The 21,865-nt window shown below is 46.6% G+C and overlaps 1 protein-coding gene across 1 annotated transcript in view; it reads left to right on the plus strand.

Moving 5' to 3' along the window:
• LOC137435702 (pleckstrin homology domain-containing family G member 1-like) overlaps positions 1-14,799 on the plus strand; it is a 260,745-nt gene extending 245,946 nt beyond the window's left edge. The window contains exons 11-17 of the mRNA XM_078785132.1: positions 4,978-5,064; positions 7,818-7,851; positions 8,203-8,295; positions 14,071-14,106; positions 14,301-14,354; positions 14,465-14,481; positions 14,713-14,799. Of these exons, the coding sequence (XP_078641258.1) occupies positions 4,978-5,064; positions 7,818-7,851; positions 8,203-8,295; positions 14,071-14,106; positions 14,301-14,354; positions 14,465-14,481; positions 14,713-14,799 (408 nt within the window). The remainder of the gene's footprint in view (positions 1-4,977; positions 5,065-7,817; positions 7,852-8,202; positions 8,296-14,070; positions 14,107-14,300; positions 14,355-14,464; positions 14,482-14,712) is intronic.
• Positions 14,800-21,865: the final 7,066 nt, after the last annotated feature.

The following is a 21,865-nucleotide window of genomic DNA, read 5'->3' on the forward strand; positions in this document are numbered from 1 at the left end:
TTCGGTCTGAAGAATGCGGCTCAGGCGTTCCAGCGACTGGTGGACAGCGTCCTGCGCGACTTGGATTTTGTCTACGTTTACCTGGACGATATCCTCGTCGCCAGCGCGTCCCGCGAAGAGCACCTACGCCACCTCCGCACGCTCTTCGAACGCCTGGGCCAGCATGGCCTGATTGTGAACCCCGCAAAGTGCCGGTTCGGCGCCGCCACAATCGATTTTCTGGGGCACCGTGTCACCAGGCACGGAGCCGTCCCCCTACCGGCCAAGGTGGAGGCGGTGAAGGGGTTTCCGCGCCCCCGCACGATCAGAGGGCTGCAGGAGTTCCTGGGCATGGTGAACTTTTACCATCGGTTCCTGCCCCGTATCGCCCAGCTCCTGCGCCCCCTGCACGAAGCTCTCCGAGGTAAGCCGGGCAAAGGCGACGTTACCTGGACCGAGCAGATGGACACGGCGTTCACGGGCGCGAAGCTCGCCTTGGCTAACGCCACCATGCTCGCGCACCCGGCGCCCGATGCACCGATCGCCCTCACCACCGATGCCTCGGACTACGCGGTGGGCGCAGTGCATGAGCAATGGGTGCGTGGAGCTTGGCAACCGCTGGCGTTCTTTAGCCGGCAGCTTCGCCCGCCCGAACGCCGTTACAGTACCTTCGACCGCGAGTTGCTCGGACTTCACTTGGCGGTCAGGCACTTCCGCCATCTGCTCGAGGGCCGGGCGTTCACTGCCTTCGTCGACCACAAGCCGCTGATCTTTGCGATGGGCAAAGTCACCGTGCCGTGGTCGGCCCGGCAGCAGCGTCACCTCTCGGCCGTGTCCGAGTACACGACGGACATCCAGCACGTCGCGGGGAAGGACAACCCGGTGGCGGATTGCCTTTCCCGGGCCGTCGCCCACGCAGTCCACCTCGGCATCGACTATGCCCGGATGGCAGCGGACCAGGCCGCTGACCCCGACGTCCAGGCCTTGCGGACCGCCGTCACGGGCCTCCGCGTCACCGAGGTGCCGTTTGACGGCGCGGGCGCGGCCCTCTTGTGCGACGTCTCCCTCGGGCGTCCTCGCCCCATCGTGCCCGCGGGCTGGCAGCGCCAGGTGTTTGACGCCATCCACGGCCTGTCCCACCCGGGCGCGAGGGCCTCCCAAAGGCTGATCGCCGACAAGTTCGTCTGGCATGGCCTCCGGAAGGCCGTCCGCGGCTGGGCCAGGACGTGCCTCGCGTGCCAGCGCGCCAAGGTGCACCGGCACACCCAGGCCCCGTTGGCCCCGTTCACGGTGCCGGAACGCCGGTTTGACCACGTCCACGTGGACCTGGTGGGACCTCTGCCCCCCTCGCGGGGTTTCACCTACGTCCTCACCATGGTGGACCGCACCACCCGGTGGCCGGAGGCCGTGCCCTTGGCGTCGACAACGGCGGCCGATGTCGCGCAGGCTTTCATCGCCACCTGGGTCGCCCGGTTCGGCGCCCCCTCAGACATCTCATCCGACCGCGGCCCCCAGTTCACCTCGGAGCTCTGGGGGGCGGTTGCGCAGGGGCTCGGGGTCCGGCTGCACCGAACCACGGCCTACCATCCCCAGGCTAACGGCCTGTGTGAGCGATTTCACCGCTCATTGAAGGCCGCGCTCCGGGCCACCCTCCGCGACGGCGGCTGGGTCGACAGGCTCCCCTGGGTCCTGCTGGGCCTCCGGACGGCGCCCAAGGAGGACCTGCGCGCATCCGCGGCGGAATTGGTCTTCGGGCAACCGCTGCGGGTGCCGGGCGAGTTCCTCCCCGACTCCACGGCACCATGGTCCGCGGCACAGCAGCGCTCCGCTCTACAAGAGACCGCCCAGAGGTTCGCCCCGGTGCCAACGGCATGCCACGGGCACCCACCGACGCACGTCGCCCCGGAGCTTCGCACGGCGGAGTACGTCTTCGTCCGCCACGATGCCCATCGGACACCACTGCGGCCCCCGTACGACGGGCCTTTCCGCGTGCTGGAGACCGGGGCGAAGCACTTCACCCTGGACATCGGCGGTACTCCTGACCGCATTTCGGTAGACCGCCTCAAGCCGGCCCACCTCGATGTGGACCATCCACCGCCAGTGGCCCGACCCCCACGTCGGGGCCGCCCTCCTGCGGGCGGACCCCCGGCACCGCCCAGCCCCGCCGCCACGCCGCCCCCCGGTCCTGCACCCATCCCAGGGGCAGCCAGGGGCATCCCACCTGGCATCCCTGCACCCCGGACGCCGCCGATCGCCAGGGGGCGCTTCGGCCGGGTCATTCGTCTGCCCCGCAAACTGGCCCTCCAGGTGCGCGGGAATTCTGGGGGGGCGCGTGTGGCGGACACAAAAGCCCACTGGCGTGGTGACATCATTCCGCGCACCAAGTGGGCGGTGGCCACGCACCAGGGGTAGGCGTGGCCTCATGATATACACCGGGCGCCCAGGCCCCAGCCCGGGACAGTACAGTGTTACAGTGTAGTCTTACAATAAAGACGTTTATATGTTACCGCTTGTCCGCTTCCTCCTTGCTCACAAGCAGCGCGCGTAACGCCGCGCTTTAGTATATATTTTTCTTCCTTTTCAATAGTCACCTTTACACAAACGTATAAAATTGTTATAAGCCATTTTTCGTGCTTTTGCAATTTTATATTTCATTTAAAATCCATTAAAAACAATTGTAAATCTGAGCTTCGAGGGAGCATACTTGGATACAATCGTCTGGAGTAATAAAACTTCATACTGATCTGAGTCCTGCTTGCCAAATGTAACACAGAAAGGCAACATTATTCAAAAATTGGAAATTATAAGGTCAGGCAAATGATACGCTAAGTGAACATTTTCATTAATCTCACTTTTGTTGCAGGTCGGTGGTCTTGTTTTTTTTAAACCGCCTTTCCTCCAATATTGCTCCCCCTGCTCTCTCAGTCCCAAGACCTTTCCCAGCAACTCCAGGATTCATGCATTCTTCCAGTAACCTCTTCCTGGTTAACTTCCGAAATCCACCCTGACTGACTGCACGCCACTTCTACACCTTTGTTGCTCGTTTCTCACGTCTATGGAACCGCCTTCCATGTGCCATTCCTTCCTACTCTTCCCTCTAGGCCTTCAAGCAGGCAGCGTACCACCACCTCCTGTCATCCCCCATCCTAACCCATTAATGTTATTACCCCTATTAACCCTTCCTAACCCAACCCTCTTACTTGCCGATTTCAGTGTTTCATCACCTTATCTCTCTCTTCCTTTCCTGTTAATTCATTCCCTTGCTGGTTGTGCACGATTTTTGCCCCCACTACTCACACTGTCAATTTAACCTTGGTCTTCCATGAACCTCGCTCTTGTAGAGGAAGAAAAAATGTCTTGTAGAGGAACAAACGGGAGCAAACGGTCAACGGATGGAAAGTGAGCCAAAGGCGAAACGTGTGGATGACAAAGTACACGTGCTTCTCGGCATTAGCAACGGAGTTGCGGGTGAAAGGGGGGCAGGACCTCTGTTGGAGTAATCAAGCTCAATGTAAGAAATGGGGGAGTAGATTCCTATCCTGCTGATGAAATATAAAATGGAAATGTGAAAAAACATTTTTAGTCCAATTGTACTCTTCTGACCAACACACTCAACTTGCGTCTCAAACAAGGCAGCAGTTTGAGGGCATGATCCAGTCTATCCTATCACACAGCAACTCCTCACTACTAATGGAAAACTCCGCAACTCATTTCCGTTTCATTTACTCCAGTAAAAACCCCCATTATATATCTGCATTAACGCATCGCACATCCATCGTCTCGCGATGATCTAAAGCTTTTCATATGCTTAATGCACATCTCCATTTTCCTGGTGTTCAGTTGCGCATCTGTTCTCCAGGTGTCGAAGACTGTCCGTGCATGATTCTCCGCACTGAATGTGACCACTTTCATCGTTAGGGCTATTTTTGTTTTCACAAGTCCTACTACGCACAGCGTCTCGGCTTGTCGGGCCCCCACACGTTCCGCAGCGACGGACAGCCTCGTGTTTATTTTCCATTTGCGACGTGGAACATTAGTGGTCTCACCCTGGGATCCTAAGGGCTAACTTTGATCAAGAGCATCCGGTTGCAGGACACGAGGGTGCTGCAAATGTAATTGCGAGCAAAAGTGTGCAAAGGACCAGAATTTGGTGATGTTCGAGGTCTCGTGAAAGGGCATTTTTAGGCCATAAATTTCAGGCATGTATGCATCGCTTCCCTGATGTTTCTCTACCCTCTTAGAACCGCAACAGTCGTTGCAACTGCATTTTTTGCAGTTCCGTGCAGAGGACCCGCCAGTTGTATCATTACCGGAGAGCAGCTATACCACCTTCATCCCCACTGATACCTTCAGAAGTTCAGATTGGTGAAGGAAAGGCCTTGCACGATGAAGGAAGCCCAGTCAGTGACTGGCTTTGGAGACCATCTTGGAAATGTGGTCCACCAGAGCCTGGTGGTGGCTTAGTGGTTAGGGTGCCGGCTTGGGATCCTAGGATCCTGGGTTTGAATCCCAGTTGATCACTGAATTAACACCAGGGGGGCTGACTCAGCCTGTCATCCTTCTGAGGTCGGTAAATTGAGTACCAGCTCACTGGTAATTCCCTGTGTGTTGCAAGAGGCGACCAACAGGGTTGGCGGCAGGAAGAGCATCCGGCCATAAAACATTGCTCCAAAAAAAGGGGACCATGGTGCCTGAAAAAGGCCAATCCCTGCTCGGCGGGGAAAGGTCCGTATTTGCCAGGAGGTGTACTCACGAATTTGGGTGGGATACCGCTGCACAATGGCCTACTATTTTATGTAAAGGCACAGTGGGATGATAATAACTTCCATTATGGGAGAGAAATGGAAGCATTAGATGTCTTTGATGCCCTGTCGGCCGATTGTCAAAGTTCCTCTGTTTTTTTCCCAACATGATAACTCCAGTGACGGCATCCTTTGCCTGTAACAGACATTGTGCCTAGGAGGTGTCATGGCTGCTGCTGTTTCTTTCAACCCTCAGGCACGTGTACTGGAGGAGAAAAGGTTCTGGATCACCGAGCTGAAACGCCTCATCATTGAAAACCATCCCGGCACGATTCCTCTCAAGGTGCGAACATCCACAAGCCATTAGAGCCGTGGAAACAAATACCGATCTCCAAGACTAAGCCGGATCGCAAGGGACTCCTGGACTTATGAGGCGGGAATCGCCATTGGCCTTTTTTTTTTTTTTTTTGTACAAACGAGGCCCGAGGTGTAACTCGTCGTAAGTCGATAGCACGGAAAAGAATGATCGCATATTGCCTTAACACTTGGGGTTTGGTCACAGCAAGTAGGCAGCCACTTGCCAAAAATTGATTACGCATCTGAAACTTTAACCGTGAACTTTATCATTACTCGGACATTGATTGTACCATTGGCAGCAGAGCAATCTCACTCACCTGTGAACTATCTCCTACTCGGGTTTATCTCGTGGGAGTTCAACCTTGGAATCACTATGTGCGTATTTTCAGCAGGGGGCAGTAGCTCATGAAACACGCCATCTTTCACAAAGCCAGAAGTGGATGGTAAAAACATCCCATGGTATCTTTTACACGACCAAGAAAAAATTCCAGCTTTTCCTTATGGCTCATTGGTCGAGTCGATTACCTTGCCTTCCTGGTCTCCTCATTTTGCTATGACCCCTTGAGATCACATTGGTATATATGTACAAATACATCGGAATCCATAGCTATAGGTTCTTTGTAAACTATTTCTGCCAGAAATGACAATTACATTGAAAATTATATTTTAGCTCTTTCTAGGGTGGGATGTTTAATAAATCAGCCACTGCTGTTTGTCTAAACTAAAGGGTATCGAGCTTCGTTTACAGGCCACTGAGAAAAACGAGAATTAGATGGAGGAATTAACAAGAAGGAAGGAGGATCAGAGAGAGGAAGAACATAGGATAGTGTGGGAGGACAGGGAAAGGAGATTGGGAGACAGATCGAAGAGGAAGGGATGGAAGGAGCATGTACCACATATATGGCATGCAGGAATTGAGGGGTAAAAACTATACTGCAATTTTAATATCATTATGTATTAAATACATACATACACACACACACACACACACACACACACACACACACACACGTACATACACACACACACACACACACACACACATACACACTTACACACACACACACACACACACACATTCACACACACACACATTCACACATACACACACACACACACACACACACACACACACACACACACACACATTCACACACACACACATACATACATACACACATACACACACACACACACACACATACACACATACATGCACAAATACATACACACACATACATACATATATGCATACATACATACATACATACACATACACGCACACACACACATAGATACACACACTCACACATACATGCACACATACATACACACACACACACATACATACATACACACACACACACACACATACATACATACACACATACATGCACAAATACATACACACACATACATACATATATGCATACATACATACATACATACACATACACGCACACACACACATAGATACACACACTCACACATACATGCACACATACATACACACACACACACACACATACATACATACACACACACACACACACACACACATACATGCATATGCATACATATATACATACATACATACCCACACATACATACATACATATATACTACATACAGTACATACATACATATGACATACATGCATACATACATACATACCTGTCTGTGATGCGAGAGTAACAGACTTAGACGCTCGGCTTCCTCACGGGAGATCCCAATGATTTTGAGGGCCTTGCTTTCCTTCGCATTAAGAAGAACAAGAATTGAGGCAGGAGCTCCAGCCCAAAGGGGAGAGTAGTGCTCCATCAGCTGTGAATGAAGGCTTTGTAGGTTGTCAGAAGTTCAGATTGGTGAAGGAAAGACCTTGCACGATGAGGGAAGCCCAGTCAGTGACTGGCTTTGGAGACCATCTTGGAAATGTGGTCCACCAGAGCCTGGTGTTGGCTTAGCGGTTAGGGTGCCGGCTTGGGATCCTAGGATCCTGCGTTCGAATCCCGGTCGATCGCTGAATTAACACCAGGGGGTTGACTCAGCCTGTCATCCCTCCGTGGTCGGCAAATTGAGTACCTGTTCACTGGTAATTCCCTGTGTGTCGCAAGAGGTGACTAACAGGGTTGGCGGCAGGAATGGCATCCGGCCATAAAACATTGCTTCAAAAAGGGGACCACGGTGCTCGAAAAAGCCAAACCCCCCACTCTGCAGGGAAAAATGGCCTCTAAAGGCGTTCTTGGAAATGTGGTCCACCCAAGAACAATCATGTCTGATGCTGAGGCCCAAAGGTCCAAGAGGTTTGTTTATGAAGTAGATGGGAGGGTTTGCCAGACTATCCTTTCGGAGAATGTGATATTTGTCGGGGTTGAAAGACATATTCCAAGTATTGGACCAGCTCCTGATTCTATCAAGATCTGCAGGGAGGGACGAGCTGCTGCCTGCATGTCTAAGTGATGAGAAATGTTGTGGCAGGTGGTGGAATCATCAGCAAATCGATAGGCAGGATTTTCCAGGGAATCAGAAAGATCATTGACGAAGATGAGGCCTTAAATGAAATGAGGAAAACTCTTCATAGTTTAACTAAAATCCACCGCAACACTCAATGTCAGTGTTCTGATGCCTATGTGGGCCTATTCTTTCTGGGCAATTTAAAATTGATTGATTGTGTGATACTCTCCCCTCTTCCTTTCCCTCACTCTCCACAATTCCTCAACCACCCCCTGTCCTTTACAGGCCAAGCAGAGTCTTCTAGCAATGAATGCTTTGTGTAAGTGATGCCTTTTCACGTTCATACAACATGAATCACGATGGAGTTCTTGCTCTCTTCAACAAATAACACCATTAGCAGTGGAAAGGAAACACTTTGAGTTAATTTGACTTCGACACTTTGCACATTATATATATACCTTACAATGTTTGAAAACCTTGTTCGCAACAACATCGTTTGTCCATGATAGACAATATGGCCTTCACATAATTTGTCACGCCGAGGTCTACCAAGGATGATGTTACAGTTGCTGGTTTCACATCCCACAGACTATTGAGGCGTAAAGTCAGGAACTTGCATGCAGTACAGACAATACAAATAGTGTCTAATCATAAACGTGTCTGCCTACAGATGGATCCGCCATGATCCCAAACCGTGGCATGTCCAGCAGGAATACTTTGGATTCTACACGCTCTTTCAGCAGGAAGGGACGAAGGCGATCTGGTAATGACGACTTCACTGAATCTTTCTTCCACATCAACATGGATTCGAAGCTTGTCCGCGTCTTCAATGAGAAAACAAAGTTAACCAGAGTAGACCAAAAAATCACAAGACAGAATCACATTTAATCAAAATCATCCGTTCACAACTTTTTGAGATATCCTGCTGTGTATCGTTTTTGGCCCAATCTCCCAATGGTAAAGAATCACTTTAAAAATTAAATAATTCTCATATCCGAATCCATATTCAGATCTTCACCTAAATCGAATATATTTGTCCTTTTCACACGCATAATCCCTCCACCAAGTTTTGTCCAAATCTGTCCACAACTTTTTGAGATATCCTGCTATGTATCGTTTTTGGCCATATCACTCAATGGTGACAAATCACTTGAAAAATTAAACAATTCTCATATCCGAATCCATATTCAGATCTTCACCAAAATCGAATATATTTGTCCTTGTCACACGCATAATCCCGCCACCAAGTTTTGTCCAAATCAGTCCATAACTTTTTGAGATATCCTGCTATGTATCGTTTTTGGCCCAATCACTCAATGGTGACAAATCACTTTTTTTTTTTTTTTTTTTTTTTTTTTTTTTGTATACAAGATCGAGGCTCGTGAAAGAGCTAACATTAATCACACAAAAAGACAAACCGACACACAAAACACAAAAAACAAGGGGAGCGGTAGACAAGATGGGGAGAGAGGGGGAAGGACACAAACACAACATTTGAGAGCAGGGACATCGGGAGGACTTGGCGGGAGGTGGGAGAGGATTAAAACATATGAACACTGCAAGGACTCTGGGGTGAATTACCGGGGGTAGAAAAGATCAAGGTTTTCGATGGGGGAAGATAAGAGATGGTGGTGAACAGCTGTTTTAAAGACCTGGAGGGAGGAGTGGGATTGAAGGGAGTGGGGGAGTTTGTTCCAGAGGCGGGAGAAAAGGGGAATGAAAGAATGAAGGTGAGCAGAGAGCCTAGACTTTGGCAGTTTAACCAGAAGAGGGTTGCAGGCAGATCTTGTGCGACCTGAAGGAATATTGGGGGGACAGAGCACAGAGAGAGCTGGGGGAGCAAGGCCGGAGAGGAGTCGGTAGAAGACAGAAAGACCACCAACCTGCCTGCGGTGAGTGAGTGAAAGGCCCTCGGCGTTGACTACATCGCAGGAGATTCCAATGATTCTGAAAGCTTTGGCCTCAACAGCGTGAAGCCGAGCAAGGTGTGAGGCAGGAGCACCAGCCCAGAGGGGGGAACAGTATTCCATTGAGCTGCGGATGAAAGCCTTGTATGTGGTGAGGAGCTCAGGTGTGCCAAGGAAGGACTTCGCACGACGGAGGATGCCCAGTCGGCGACTGGCTTTGGAGGCCAGCTTGGAAATGTGGTTTTCCCAAGAAAGATCATGGCAGATAGTGAGACCCAAAAGCTTGAGCGACAGAACTTCTTGGAGAGGATTGTTGAGAAAGTAGATGGGAGGGTTGTCCAGTCGGTCCTTTCGGAGAGACATTGTAAGAGTGTGAGATTTGTCAGGATTGAAAGACATGTTCCACTTGTTTGACCAGTCTGTGATTTTGTCCAGGTCTGCAGAGAGTGAGGAGGCTGCAGACTGCCGATCTGAGGGATGAGGAATGGAGCGACAGAGAGTAGAGTCGTCAGCAAAGAGATAGAGAGGATTTTCAAGAGAGTCAGAGAGATCATTGATGAAGACCAGAAAAAGCACAGGGCCCAGAACACTACCTTGGGGAACTCCAGCCTGAACAGGAAGAGGAGATGAGAGAAACCCATTCAGGGCCACACGTTGACTACGACCAGAGAGGAAGTCCGCCAGCCATGCGTGGAGATTTCCATGGATACCAAAGGAGGAGAGTTTGGAGAGCAGAGCAGGGTGCCAGACCGTATCGAAGGCACGTGAAATGTCAAGGGAGACAGCTCTAATTTCCTGTTTGGCGTTGAGGACCTCCATCCATTGTTGAGAAAGCAGAAGCAGCATGTCCAGAGTAGAGTGACCAGGTCTGAAACCAAATTGATGATCAGAGATCAAGCCATTGGAGAAGAGGAAAGATTTAATATCTGAAGCAATGATGGATTCCATGACTTTGCTGATAATTGGGAGAAGGCTGATTGGTCTGTAGTTGCTGGGATCTGTTTTTGCACCTTTTTTGTGCAAAGCGGTGATGTTGGCTGATTTCCAAGCAGATGGCAGATGACCTTGAGCAAAAGAGAGGGTGAAGAGAACAGAAAGAGGGAGTGAAAGTGCAGAAGAACATGATTTTAGGACCCGTGGGCTGATGCCGTCAGGACCAGTTGCAGAATCAGAGTCGAGGGTTGCCAGAAACTTTTCCACCTTGTCAGGAGGAAAGGACACAGAGTCCAGGAGCAGCTGGGTACGACTGGGTACGGTGGGTACAGAGAGGGATGGGTTTGGGACACAAGATTTAGAGGCAAACACAGAGTTGAGGCATTCAGCTTTTTCACGTGCGGAGTCAGCCGTTAAGCCGTTTGAGGTGAGGGAGGGGATGGAGGGGGAACAAACACCAGAAACAGATTTGACCAGACGCCACCAGGATTTGGAAGAGGGAGACAGATAAGAGAGTTCGGTCTTGAGAATGGTGAGATATTGTTTCCTGGCTCTCCTGAGGGTGGACACACACTTGTTTCGGGCTTTGTGAAAGGAAATGAGATTTCCTTCCGTTGGATTTGCTTTCCAGGAGACGAAAGCAAGTTGTTTCAGGGCAACAGCCTCACCACAAGATTCCGTGTACCATGGATGGGAGGAAGGGTATGACAACTGAAGACGAGATGGTATAAATCTGTGCATGAGAGAGAGCAATTTACTTTGAAAGAATTCCCAGGATGAGTTGATGTCAGAGGCGGTAGAGATGGGAGACCAGTCCAGATGATTGATGACTGCTTGAAGACCGTGCCAGTTGGCCTGAGTGAAATGCCAGACTCGTCGACGCTGAGGAGGCTCTCTGAGAATGGTCAGAGAGATGTCCACTTTGACAAGCACATGATCAGATGAGCCGATTGGAGCAGAAGAAGAGCAGCAGACATTTTCAGGGAAGTTTGTCATAACCAAATCCAGAAGAGAAGATGCTCCGTTGACTGAGATCCGGGTCGGGAAATTGACAGATTGTGTCAGTCCCAGTGAGTCGCAGAAGTCCTTTGCTGAAGAGCCATGGCTGGTGAGAGAGGTACCCACACCCAGCCAACTGGCATGGTGACAATTGAAATCACCACATATGAGGAAGAGAGAGTTGGGATGGGTAGATAGAAGTTGGTCCATATTATCAGACAGTGAGATGTAGATGGAGTCATCGCTGATTGGTGGACGGTACAACACACATATGAACAAAAGGTGGGAGCGAAGGGGAAGCCGTAGCCAAAGGTATTCCTGGGGGTGAGGTGGAGAGAGGGCAGTGGAGGGCGAGTGAGGAAGAGAGTTTTTTATAAAGATAGCAACCCCACCTCCAGGACGAGGCTCAGGTCTATCATACCGGAGGAGGGAGTAACCTGGGAGAGATACCAAGGCATCAGAGACATCATGAAGGAGGAAAGTTTCTGTTAAGCAGATCACATCTGGTTTGTCAGAAGCAACCTGTATGGAGAGGTCAGTCAAGTTTGAGCGAAGGCCCCGGATGTTTGAGGTCCATACCGTTAATGAAGAGGAAGGGGGAGCATCGGGTCCAGAACAGGGGGGGGGAGGGGTAGGGTAAGATGTGGAAGAGGAGGAAGAGGTAGGGAGAGCTGTTGAAGGTGTGTCAGAGATTTCAGAATAGCTTGGAGAAAGGGAAGAATGGGGCGGACAAAAGGTTTGATGGAGATTGGGTGAGGCACAGTGAGGTGTTATTTGAGGAGGGGGAAGAGCAAGGCAGAAGCTTTGGGGAGATGAAGGTGAAAGTTGGAAGGAGGAAGAAGCAGGGAGGATGCTTTGAGGAGGAGGGGTGAGAGGGGAGTCTAGGAGGGGAGGAGCGAGGGAGAGTCTCGGAGGGGAGGGGTGTGGGGGGAGTTTAGGAGGGAGGGGAGGGAAGGGGCAAGGGGGGAGATTTGAAAGGGATGGGTGATGGGGAGGATTTGGAGGGGAGGGGTGAGATTGGATTTTGAAAAGTGTACAATTCATGGGAAACGAACATTTTTTGCAAAATGAGTTTGAGACCTTCGAGTCAAAAATACGTTTGAGGACACTGGAGGAGGGGTGGAGTTCTGGATAGTTTAGGGAATGTAGAAAGGAGGAACTGTAAGAGATGGTATTATATATATATTTTGGAATGAATAGATTTGGTGAGCAAGACGAAAGCATCCTTTTGAAGGAAAAGAAGAAAAGGGTGTTATAATATATGAGAGAAAATAGTTGTTCAGGGGAGAGATTATACATTTCTTACCGCGTGATCGCGAACGAAGAACGAACGAACAAAAAGAACAAATAACGGAATAAGACCTGGGAAGGAAAGTTTTTTTTTTTTTTTTTTTTTTTTTTTTTTAAATGTGAGTACAGATATTAAACAAGGAGGTATGGGGTGAACGACTGGGACGAAACAGTGAACGAAAATAATTTCAGCGCATTCGACGAATCGCTGAGAGAAAAACAAACCACAAGGTCTGAGACGGTACGGTAGTCCAAGCCTACGAGTACTCGGCCGCAGAATACTCGATACCATTAACCGACGATTGTGTATACATGTACGAAAAATTAGCACCGAAAATTTTCCAAAAGATACGCTATAGGTACATACACCGAAAGATAGATACAGTCTCGACAAAAACACGATTGAGAAATATCACTTAGCTTCGAAAGCGTGAGCGCATGGAGCAGCTTCGAAAAGACGTGACCTCGCCGTGATCTCGCGTGATCTCTTGAAAAATTAAACAATTTTCATATCCGAATCCATATTCAGATCTTCACCAAAATCGAATATATTTGTCCTTGTCACACGCATAATCCCGCCACCAAGTTTTGTCCAAATCTGTCCACAACTTTTTGAGATATCCTGCTATGTATCGTTTTTGGCCCGATCACTCAATGGTGACAAATCACTTGAAAAATTAAACAATTCTCAAATCCGAATCCATATTCAGATCTTCACCAAAATCAAATATATTTGTCCTTGTCACACGCATAATCCTGCAACCAAGTTTTGTCCAAATCTGTCCACAACTTTTTGAGATATCCTGCTATGTATCGTTTTTGGCCCGATCACTCAATGGTGACAAATCACTTGAAAAATTAAATAATTCTCATATCCGAATCCATATTCAGATCTTCACCAAAATCGAATATATTTGTCCTTGTCACACGCATAATCCCGCCACCAAGTTTTGTCCAAATCTGTCCACAACTTTTTGAGATATCCTGCTCCATATCGTTTTTGTTCCAATCTCCCAATGGTGAAGAATCATTTTAAAAATTCTAGTAGCCGGATCCGAATCCGGATCTTCACCAACATCTAATCATTTCGTCTTGTCACATTCGCTACATCTCTGCCAAATTTCGTCCGAATCCGTCCCCAACTTTTCGAGATATCTTGTTCACAAACTGACAGACAGACAGACAGGGGTGAAAACATAAGCACCATCCCCCTTTGGTGGCGGAGGTAATTATAACCGCGAATATAAGCAGCTTGCATCAATCATGAAGCTATTGATCCCAATCAAAAATCTTATCATTATGTGTTTGTGATCAACTAAATCATTGCAAATGTGCAACAAAGTGAATCTCTAATCAATATGCATGAAACGTTGATCAACTGATCTGTTTAATCACGATCTGCTTTTCAGAGCCATTGACAAGGAAGTTTAGAACTATGGAAAGAGGTGAGGGGGAAGGTGGTTGTAGTACTTATAGTAGTAGTTGTAGACTATATATATATGTCAAGACCCAATCCCATCTCTCAACCATAATTGTGACATGCTTAATTCGTACATACGTGGTACATACGTGGTACATGATTGGGAGCCTCGGTGGTGCGTGTTTCTGTCTATGTTGTCTCTGATTACTGGCCAACAAGACGTGATTAAATTGGTCCAGCGGCCGAGGGGCCGTATAGGATTGGGATTTTCATGTATGTACGACTTGTGAATGTCGGTAGCTGTAGACTGTAGAGGAACCCAGGTAGGGTTTAAAACAGCAAAGGGCTTACCTTGTTTAGCTTTTCTTGGTTGCTTTGTGCAGCTTCACTTAGTGGAAGAGCATGGGAGTTAATTTATTGAAACCCTAGCCACCTGGGGTAATTGATTAGATGAGAGCTGATTGGTTATTTCCTCCAATTAGGGTGAGACGTGATTGGGTCTTGATATTTATATGTTAATTGCTATTGGCGTTTGATTTGCTTTGCATATTTTGATTAGGTGAGAGCTGATTGCTTATTTCCTCCAATTAGGGTGAGAGACGTGATTGGGTATTGATATTTATATGTTAAGTGCTATTGGCGTTGCACTTGGTACATGTTTGGGAGCTTTGGTGGTGTGCGTTTTCTGTCTACGTTGTCGCTGATGATTCACCATTGAGCGATGAACCCGGGGTCCGATGGCTGAGGGGGTGTATGACATTGGGACTTTCATGGATGTGCAACTTGTGAATATCTGCAGCTGTAGAGGAAACTGCGTAGGGGTTCAAACGGCAAAGGGCTTACCTTGTGTAGCTTTTTCTTGCTTGCTTTATGTAACTTTTTTGCTGAAAGAGCATGGGATGTTTTAATATATACTGTGTGTGTGTATATATATATATATATATATATATATATATATATATATATATATATATATATATATATATATATATATACACACACACACACACACACACACACACGGTTACATTTGTGGGGGGTAGGCATGAAATAGCTTAGGAAAGTTCAGAATGTGTAGGTTTTAGGGTATGGACCGTGTGACGCGAAGGAGAAGAAGCCATATCGATGTACATAAGCAGGGTAAATGTTCAGTTTAAGAGTGTTTGCATGTCGCCATAAGGGGCGTGGCTTTTGTGTTAACCTGTTCTAGGGAGTAAGATTCATAAACCCCAGTGTGTAATTGACCCCCTGTGATTTTCCCCTTTGTTTTTTCCAAAAATTCACTTGGCCAGCCATGCAATTAGCACATTGCCACAACCACACCGACAAGCCATGCAATTCCCGAACAGAGATTAGACTCCGCCCCCAGACGACTCATGATGGGGAGGCCACGCCCCTAGCTTCGTGACTGGTTAAGAAGCCATGGAGTGATGAACAGAGCTAGGTGATTGGACAGATGGTGTGACGTCAGCGGTGAAACATTCGAGAGCTAGGGGAGCAAAAAGAAGCCGCCTCACCATCTTGGTGTCATGGTCCTGGTGTTCGTCGAAGGCGGTCACACTCTCTTCTGGTCCTGGCGTTCGTTGGAGGCGGTCGCATTCTCTTTTGTGCTGGCTATATACATATATACAGTATATATATATATATATATAATTATATATATATGTATATAATTATATATACATATATATTACATATATTTATGTACAATTATATATACATATATATATATACATATATTTATATATATATACAATTATATACAATTATATATATACACAAAGAATTAAGTTAAGCACCCCCCCCGTTTTTTTTACAACCTCGCACATTACAAGTTTGTTGTCGTCAAAACAGTGTAATATACCCATGATATTGCTATATTTTCTGGAGAAGTGATATTATGGTCACATAAAAACATAACAATCATGCCGTTTTCAATATTTTATTCTGAATAATTTAAGGTGAAATTTTTTGGGAATTTTAGGCATATTTTCACCTCAATTTAAGTATGGAGCTATAGGTCCATCACGGACAGTGTGGATGACGTTTATGTTTTCTAACGTACAGTCATTGTTCTGAGAAGACCTCTAGCGATCTTTGCGTCAATAACGTGTGTAGGACCCACGTGATCGGATCACTGACTCAACCCTACGTCTCATAGACCCTGTAAGCCGTCGTATGCGTTGCTGTGGCAGGTTGAACCCCCTCGAGCACGTTTGGGACATGTTGGGACGACAAATTGCGAAGATGGTCCCTCCAATAGCCAATCTGGATGAATTGGAACGTGCATTACATCGGGAATGGAACAACCTGCCACAGCAACGCATACGACGGCTTACAGGGTCTATGAGACGTAGGGTTGAGTCAGTGATCCGATCACGTGGGTCCTACACACGTTATTGACGCAAAGATCGCTAGAGGTCTTCTCAGAACAATGACTGTACGTTAGAAAACATAAACGTCATCCACACTGTCCGTGATGGACCTATAGCTCCATACTTAAATTGAGGTGAAAATATGCCTAAAATTCCCAAAAAATTTCACCTTAAATTATTCAGAATAAAATATTGAAAACGGCATGATTGTTATGTTTTTATGTGACCATAATATCACTTCTCCAGAAAATATAGCAATATCATGGGTATATTACACTGTTTTGACGACAACAAACTTGTAATGTGCGAGGTTGTAAAAAAACGGGGGGGGGTGCTTAACTTAATTCTTTGTGTATACATATATGTACATATATTTATATTTATGCCTCGATCTTGTATACAAAAAAAAAAAAGTGGTGCTTTTAGTTGTTAGAAAATTGTTGAATCTACGAGGGTTGGTACGAAAGTAATGCCTCTTTGGTTTATCACAAAATATTATGTGAACTAGCCGAAACCCGTGGAACATCCACGGAAGGGAGGATGTGGTGTATGGATAGAGTGTACCAATATGGATGGCATAGGGGATTTGCTTGTCCGAGTAAGAGTTAGGAAGAAAGATGAGAATGAAGAGTGCGTATATGAACAACGTATTTATTGCAATCTACTTAAATGACAACGCTACGATATACTTTTGAAAAATGAATGGATTCGTAATAGGAATCGGCATAGCACCACTCTGGCCATTTTTTATGAGACTATATGGTGTGGGTTGGATTTGTGTGAACAAAATCAAGAAAAAGGCGACACTTTGTAGAATCCAACTTACACTGTGTATAAAGTGTCACCTCCTGACTTTGTATTTTATATTGTTAGAGACAAAACAAACACTAAATAACATAGCCACATACCAAAAACGTGTATTTTCAATTTTCACTTGTGCAAAAATGCTACTCACAATTACATCGCCTGTGCGTCGGCCTGTGATTGAGCCAGAGAGTTGGCCTGTGAGTCAACTTCCTTTCCAATGTCTGCAAGAGTTGAAATACTGATTGTGCATGTGTAAAATTATATGAAAGAAGAACATGCATATCAATAGACGATGCCATTGAAAAGGAGCGCAGCTGTCAATAGAAAAGGATGTCTGACTTATCAATTTGACATTATTGCACAGGAAATGACAAACAAAGAAACAGTTCATTTCCATCGGGTAATATTACGATGAGAGATCAGCCGATACCTTTATTATGTCCATCAGCATCCATGGCACTTAGGAAAAAAAAAACGTGGCATCAGCCAGCCGCAGCCAACTATCACGTACCGTCTCGAAGTCAATGCCATCCTTTTATCTCTTCGTATACACCTCACTGATTTCTACCTTATCGTGAACAGGGTAAAGCCTACTTTGATAATCATGAACGGTGGCAGATGCAGGAGCGAAACGTAAGCGTAGGCCTCGGCCCTACCTATCCAGTTGTTGTTTCCGTTGTGTAAGGGGGGAAAAAAACAAACATTTTGGCCTCAGACCTTTGAGAGTACGTCGTTCCGTGAACGTTTTGAACGGGCCTCGTATGCCATGCTTCGTCAACGTTGGGTTGTTTTTAAATGATTTGAAGGATTAACTTAAGCACCGTGAATAGAGCAGATACTGATGGGCTGCTGATCGGTTTCACTTCGTTGTTATCACAGTATATGGAAGAAATTATGGTAAACCCACCTGATGAGGTTAGCATACACCGCCATCGATGACACCGGCACAAATGGCGGAACAGATGGATTCTTCTTCATCGCATTGCATCGCATTCTCTTCCTGTGAAACTGTTTCATAGAACTGTGTCGTTTATGTACATTTTTATTTTATTACATTCACGTAGTTTCACATTCTTGACTTCGTGGAGCTTCAATGTGGTTCAAAAAAATAAAATAAAGATGGATTCTTCTTCATCGCATCGCATTCTCTTCCTGTGAAACTGTTTCTCCATTTAACGTTTCCAAAATCAAAACTTCAAAAACTTCTTCACTTCGATTCGAAAAAACTTCAAACTTCAAAAAACGTTTCCAAAACGTCACTCCATTTAACTTTATTAAAATGACGATAAAGACCATTTGACCATCGCCTTCGCCCAGCAGACGCCAATACGATGGTGTCGTAAGATGGCGTCGTATCGGCCGATAATCGGATGCTTTTGGGTTCCAAAGTCGGCGAATTCAGATTTTTCGAGTATGGCTGTACGTGATAAACAAAGAGCGCGGTTCGTAGATGGAAAATGCATTAGTGCCGTGGGCATCGGGTCACTGGGTGCGGCGTAAAAGGGATAACAAAGTCGAGTCCTTACGGTATTATTATATAGATTCCAATAGAACCTAGATATCTGCAATGACAAAGCAATCGTTAACGGTAAGCCAGCCTCTCCCGGCTTACCCTTGGCGTTCGACCACATCTTACCCTTGCCCCGAGATCCATTGGTGGCTGTATTTTTATTCAGACCACCATATGACCTTGACCTCCAACATTTAGGGATATAGTGTAAATTAAGTAAATGTGTCCCCATATGCACTCTATCTATGAAACACAACATTATTAAAATCGGAGGAACATTATCAAGTTATGATCAAAAAGGTGTTTTTACCCCCACCACGAAAGGTGGATGGAGGTTATGTTTTCACCCCTGTCTGTCCGTTTGTGAACAAAATATCTCAAAAAGTTGTGGACGGATTCGGACGAAATTGGGCAGTGATGTCGCGTATGTGACAAGGACGACATGATTATATTTTGGTAAAGATCCGGATATTAGAATATTTAAAGTGATTCTTCACCATTGGGAGATACGGCCAAAAACTATACATAGCAGGATATCTCAAACAGTTGAAGACGGATTTGGACGAAACTTGGTGGACAGGTTGTGTGTGTGTCAAGGAAGAATCGATTCGATTTTGGTGAAGATCTGAATGTAGATTCGGATATGAGAATTATTTAATTTTTAAAGTGATTCTTCATCATTGAGAGATTGGGCTAAAACCAACATAAAGCAGGATATCTCAAAAAGCTATGGACAGATTTGGACGAAACTTGTTGGACCGGTTGGGTGTGTGACGAGGAAGAATAGATTCAATTTTGGTGAAGATCCGGATATTGGTCCGGTTAGTAGAAAATTTTTAAAGTGATTCTTCACCATTGAGTGATATGGGCGACCAGGCGGATGTATGCTCTTTACTGAGTGCCGTTCTAGTTGTTAATGAGGTCACAATCAGAAAAAAGTAGGTCAATGACACATCAAATATCAGGTATATAACTTCAATACAGATACACTATTGGTATGCATGGTGTATGATGCAAATTCAGTGTAAATGTGTCTAGATGGCAATTGCTCTCAGCTATCCAGAGGGCAATTTTGTTCTGATCGGACAAACCTTAGTTCAGTTAGAGTGGAAAATTCTAAAATGTCTATAATTAGGTCATGACCTCAAAAAATAGTTCAACGCCAAAAGATTAGGCCAACACAGCATACTTTCTATTCACATGTCCGACATTAGGAATGCAGGAAGAAAAAATAATAAATAAAAAAACCTAAATAATGGATTAGTACACATTGGGCCTAAGAAACTCTGAGGTACCATTAAAAATTGGGGGCACCAATTGTAGAAATAACCCTACAACAGGAATAGGCCTTCCCATATCCTATAGGGGAGGCTTAATTACATGGAATATGCGAACATATGTGGCAAATATGAAGTTATCTTTCCACAAAGTTCCGTCAACTGCAATGCACTTCAATGAGCGCAGCAATCCGACTCTTGTTTTCCGGTCTCACTGCTTGTTGCTTCATGCACACATTTAGCAGGGCAGCCATTTTGAAAGGGTTGCGTGATGTTGTCACGTGACCGATCCCCGTGCCGCTCAACTTAAAATGGGTGGGAGATACAAACGTTTGATCGTTTCCCATGATGCTTTGGTTCCGAACTGAAAAACAAGAGGCATTAGTTTTGTACTGAGCCTTGTATTACATCCGGAGCACCAGAGAACACCAATGTGCAGACCAGAGTGCAGGTAATGATGCCTTTACACCAGAGTGCAGTAAGCATGAACACCGGTGCAGTAAGCATGATGTTTCACAACATTGTGCTCTTCATTATCACAGCGAATACTTGCATTGAATATCATCCTTATTCACAGTAAGCTTACAACATGGTGGTGTAAGATTTCTCTGAGCGGAATCAACAACTGCAGAGCCACAACAAACTGTAAGCATTTTTATATTCTGTGGCATAAGATATCTTCTTCTTCTTTCAAATGCAGCACATGGCTATGGGTGGCGTCATTTGGTGTGGGCATGGCTGTATTGCCCCCTGAAGGTTAGAGTAGGAATTTGTAGTTTGGGCAGGGTTCCGGCTAGCTCGATATCTCGCCTACTCTTCGTTTAGGACACCGTGTGGGATCCTTAATGTCCACTGACCAATGCTGACAGATGGGAGCAGCATAAGACCAAAGATTGGATTCGATCGTAAGGAGTTAGGTAGCTCCAAGCAAGCTTACACCACAAAGCATCACGCGTTTCAAACAAATACATGGCACGTGGGGGAGTTGTTCTGATTGGCTAAGTTGTCAGGATGTTTGAGGTAAAGGTGAATGGATATTTGAGGGCAATGCTTCAAGGTTGACGTGGACCACATTGTAGATCATATTGTCCTTCTCGTACACCCAACTGGTCCACCAAGTTCCAATCAAATCTGTCCATATCTTTTTGAGATATCCTGCTCACAGACAGACAGACAAACAGACAGACGGGTGAAAACATAAGCTCCGTCCACCTTCGGTGGCAGAGGTAATAATGATGCATCTTTTTTATGTGGAACAGGCAGTTGCATTATTAAGTTATTTGTGACAGAAACACCAAAACAACTGCAATTCAATGGAGACTTTCTTGCACAATTTCATAGCATGTATCCTTCATGTGTTCATGTTGTGCAGAGAGTTCAAAAATCTTCATGAATTTGTGAGGAAATCGATCCATGGGGTCCTGTACAAGCCGGTCCATGGGGACCTGTACTAACCGGTCCATGGGGTCCTGTATGCGCCGGTCCATAGGGTCCTGTACAAGCCGGTCCATGGGGTCCTGTACAAGCCGGTCCATGGGGTCATGTACAAGGCGGTCCATAGGGACCTGTACAAGCCGGTCCATGGGGACCTGTACTAGCCGGTCCATGGGGTCCTGTACGAGCCGGTCCATGGGGTCCTGTACAAACCGGTCCATGGGGTCCTGTACAAGCCGGTCCATGGGGACCTGTACAAGCCGGTCCATGGGGTCATGTACAAGCCGGTCCATGGGGTCATGTACAAGCCGGTCCATGGGGACCTGTACTAGCCGGTCCATGGGGACCTGTACTAGCCGGTCCATGGGGTCCTGTACAAAC

The sequence above is a fragment of the Myxine glutinosa genome, chromosome 9 (assembly GCF_964187855.1).
Source record: "Myxine glutinosa chromosome 9, kmMyxGlut1.1, whole genome shotgun sequence".
NCBI classification, from domain to species: Eukaryota; Metazoa; Chordata; class Myxini; order Myxiniformes; family Myxinidae; genus Myxine; species Myxine glutinosa.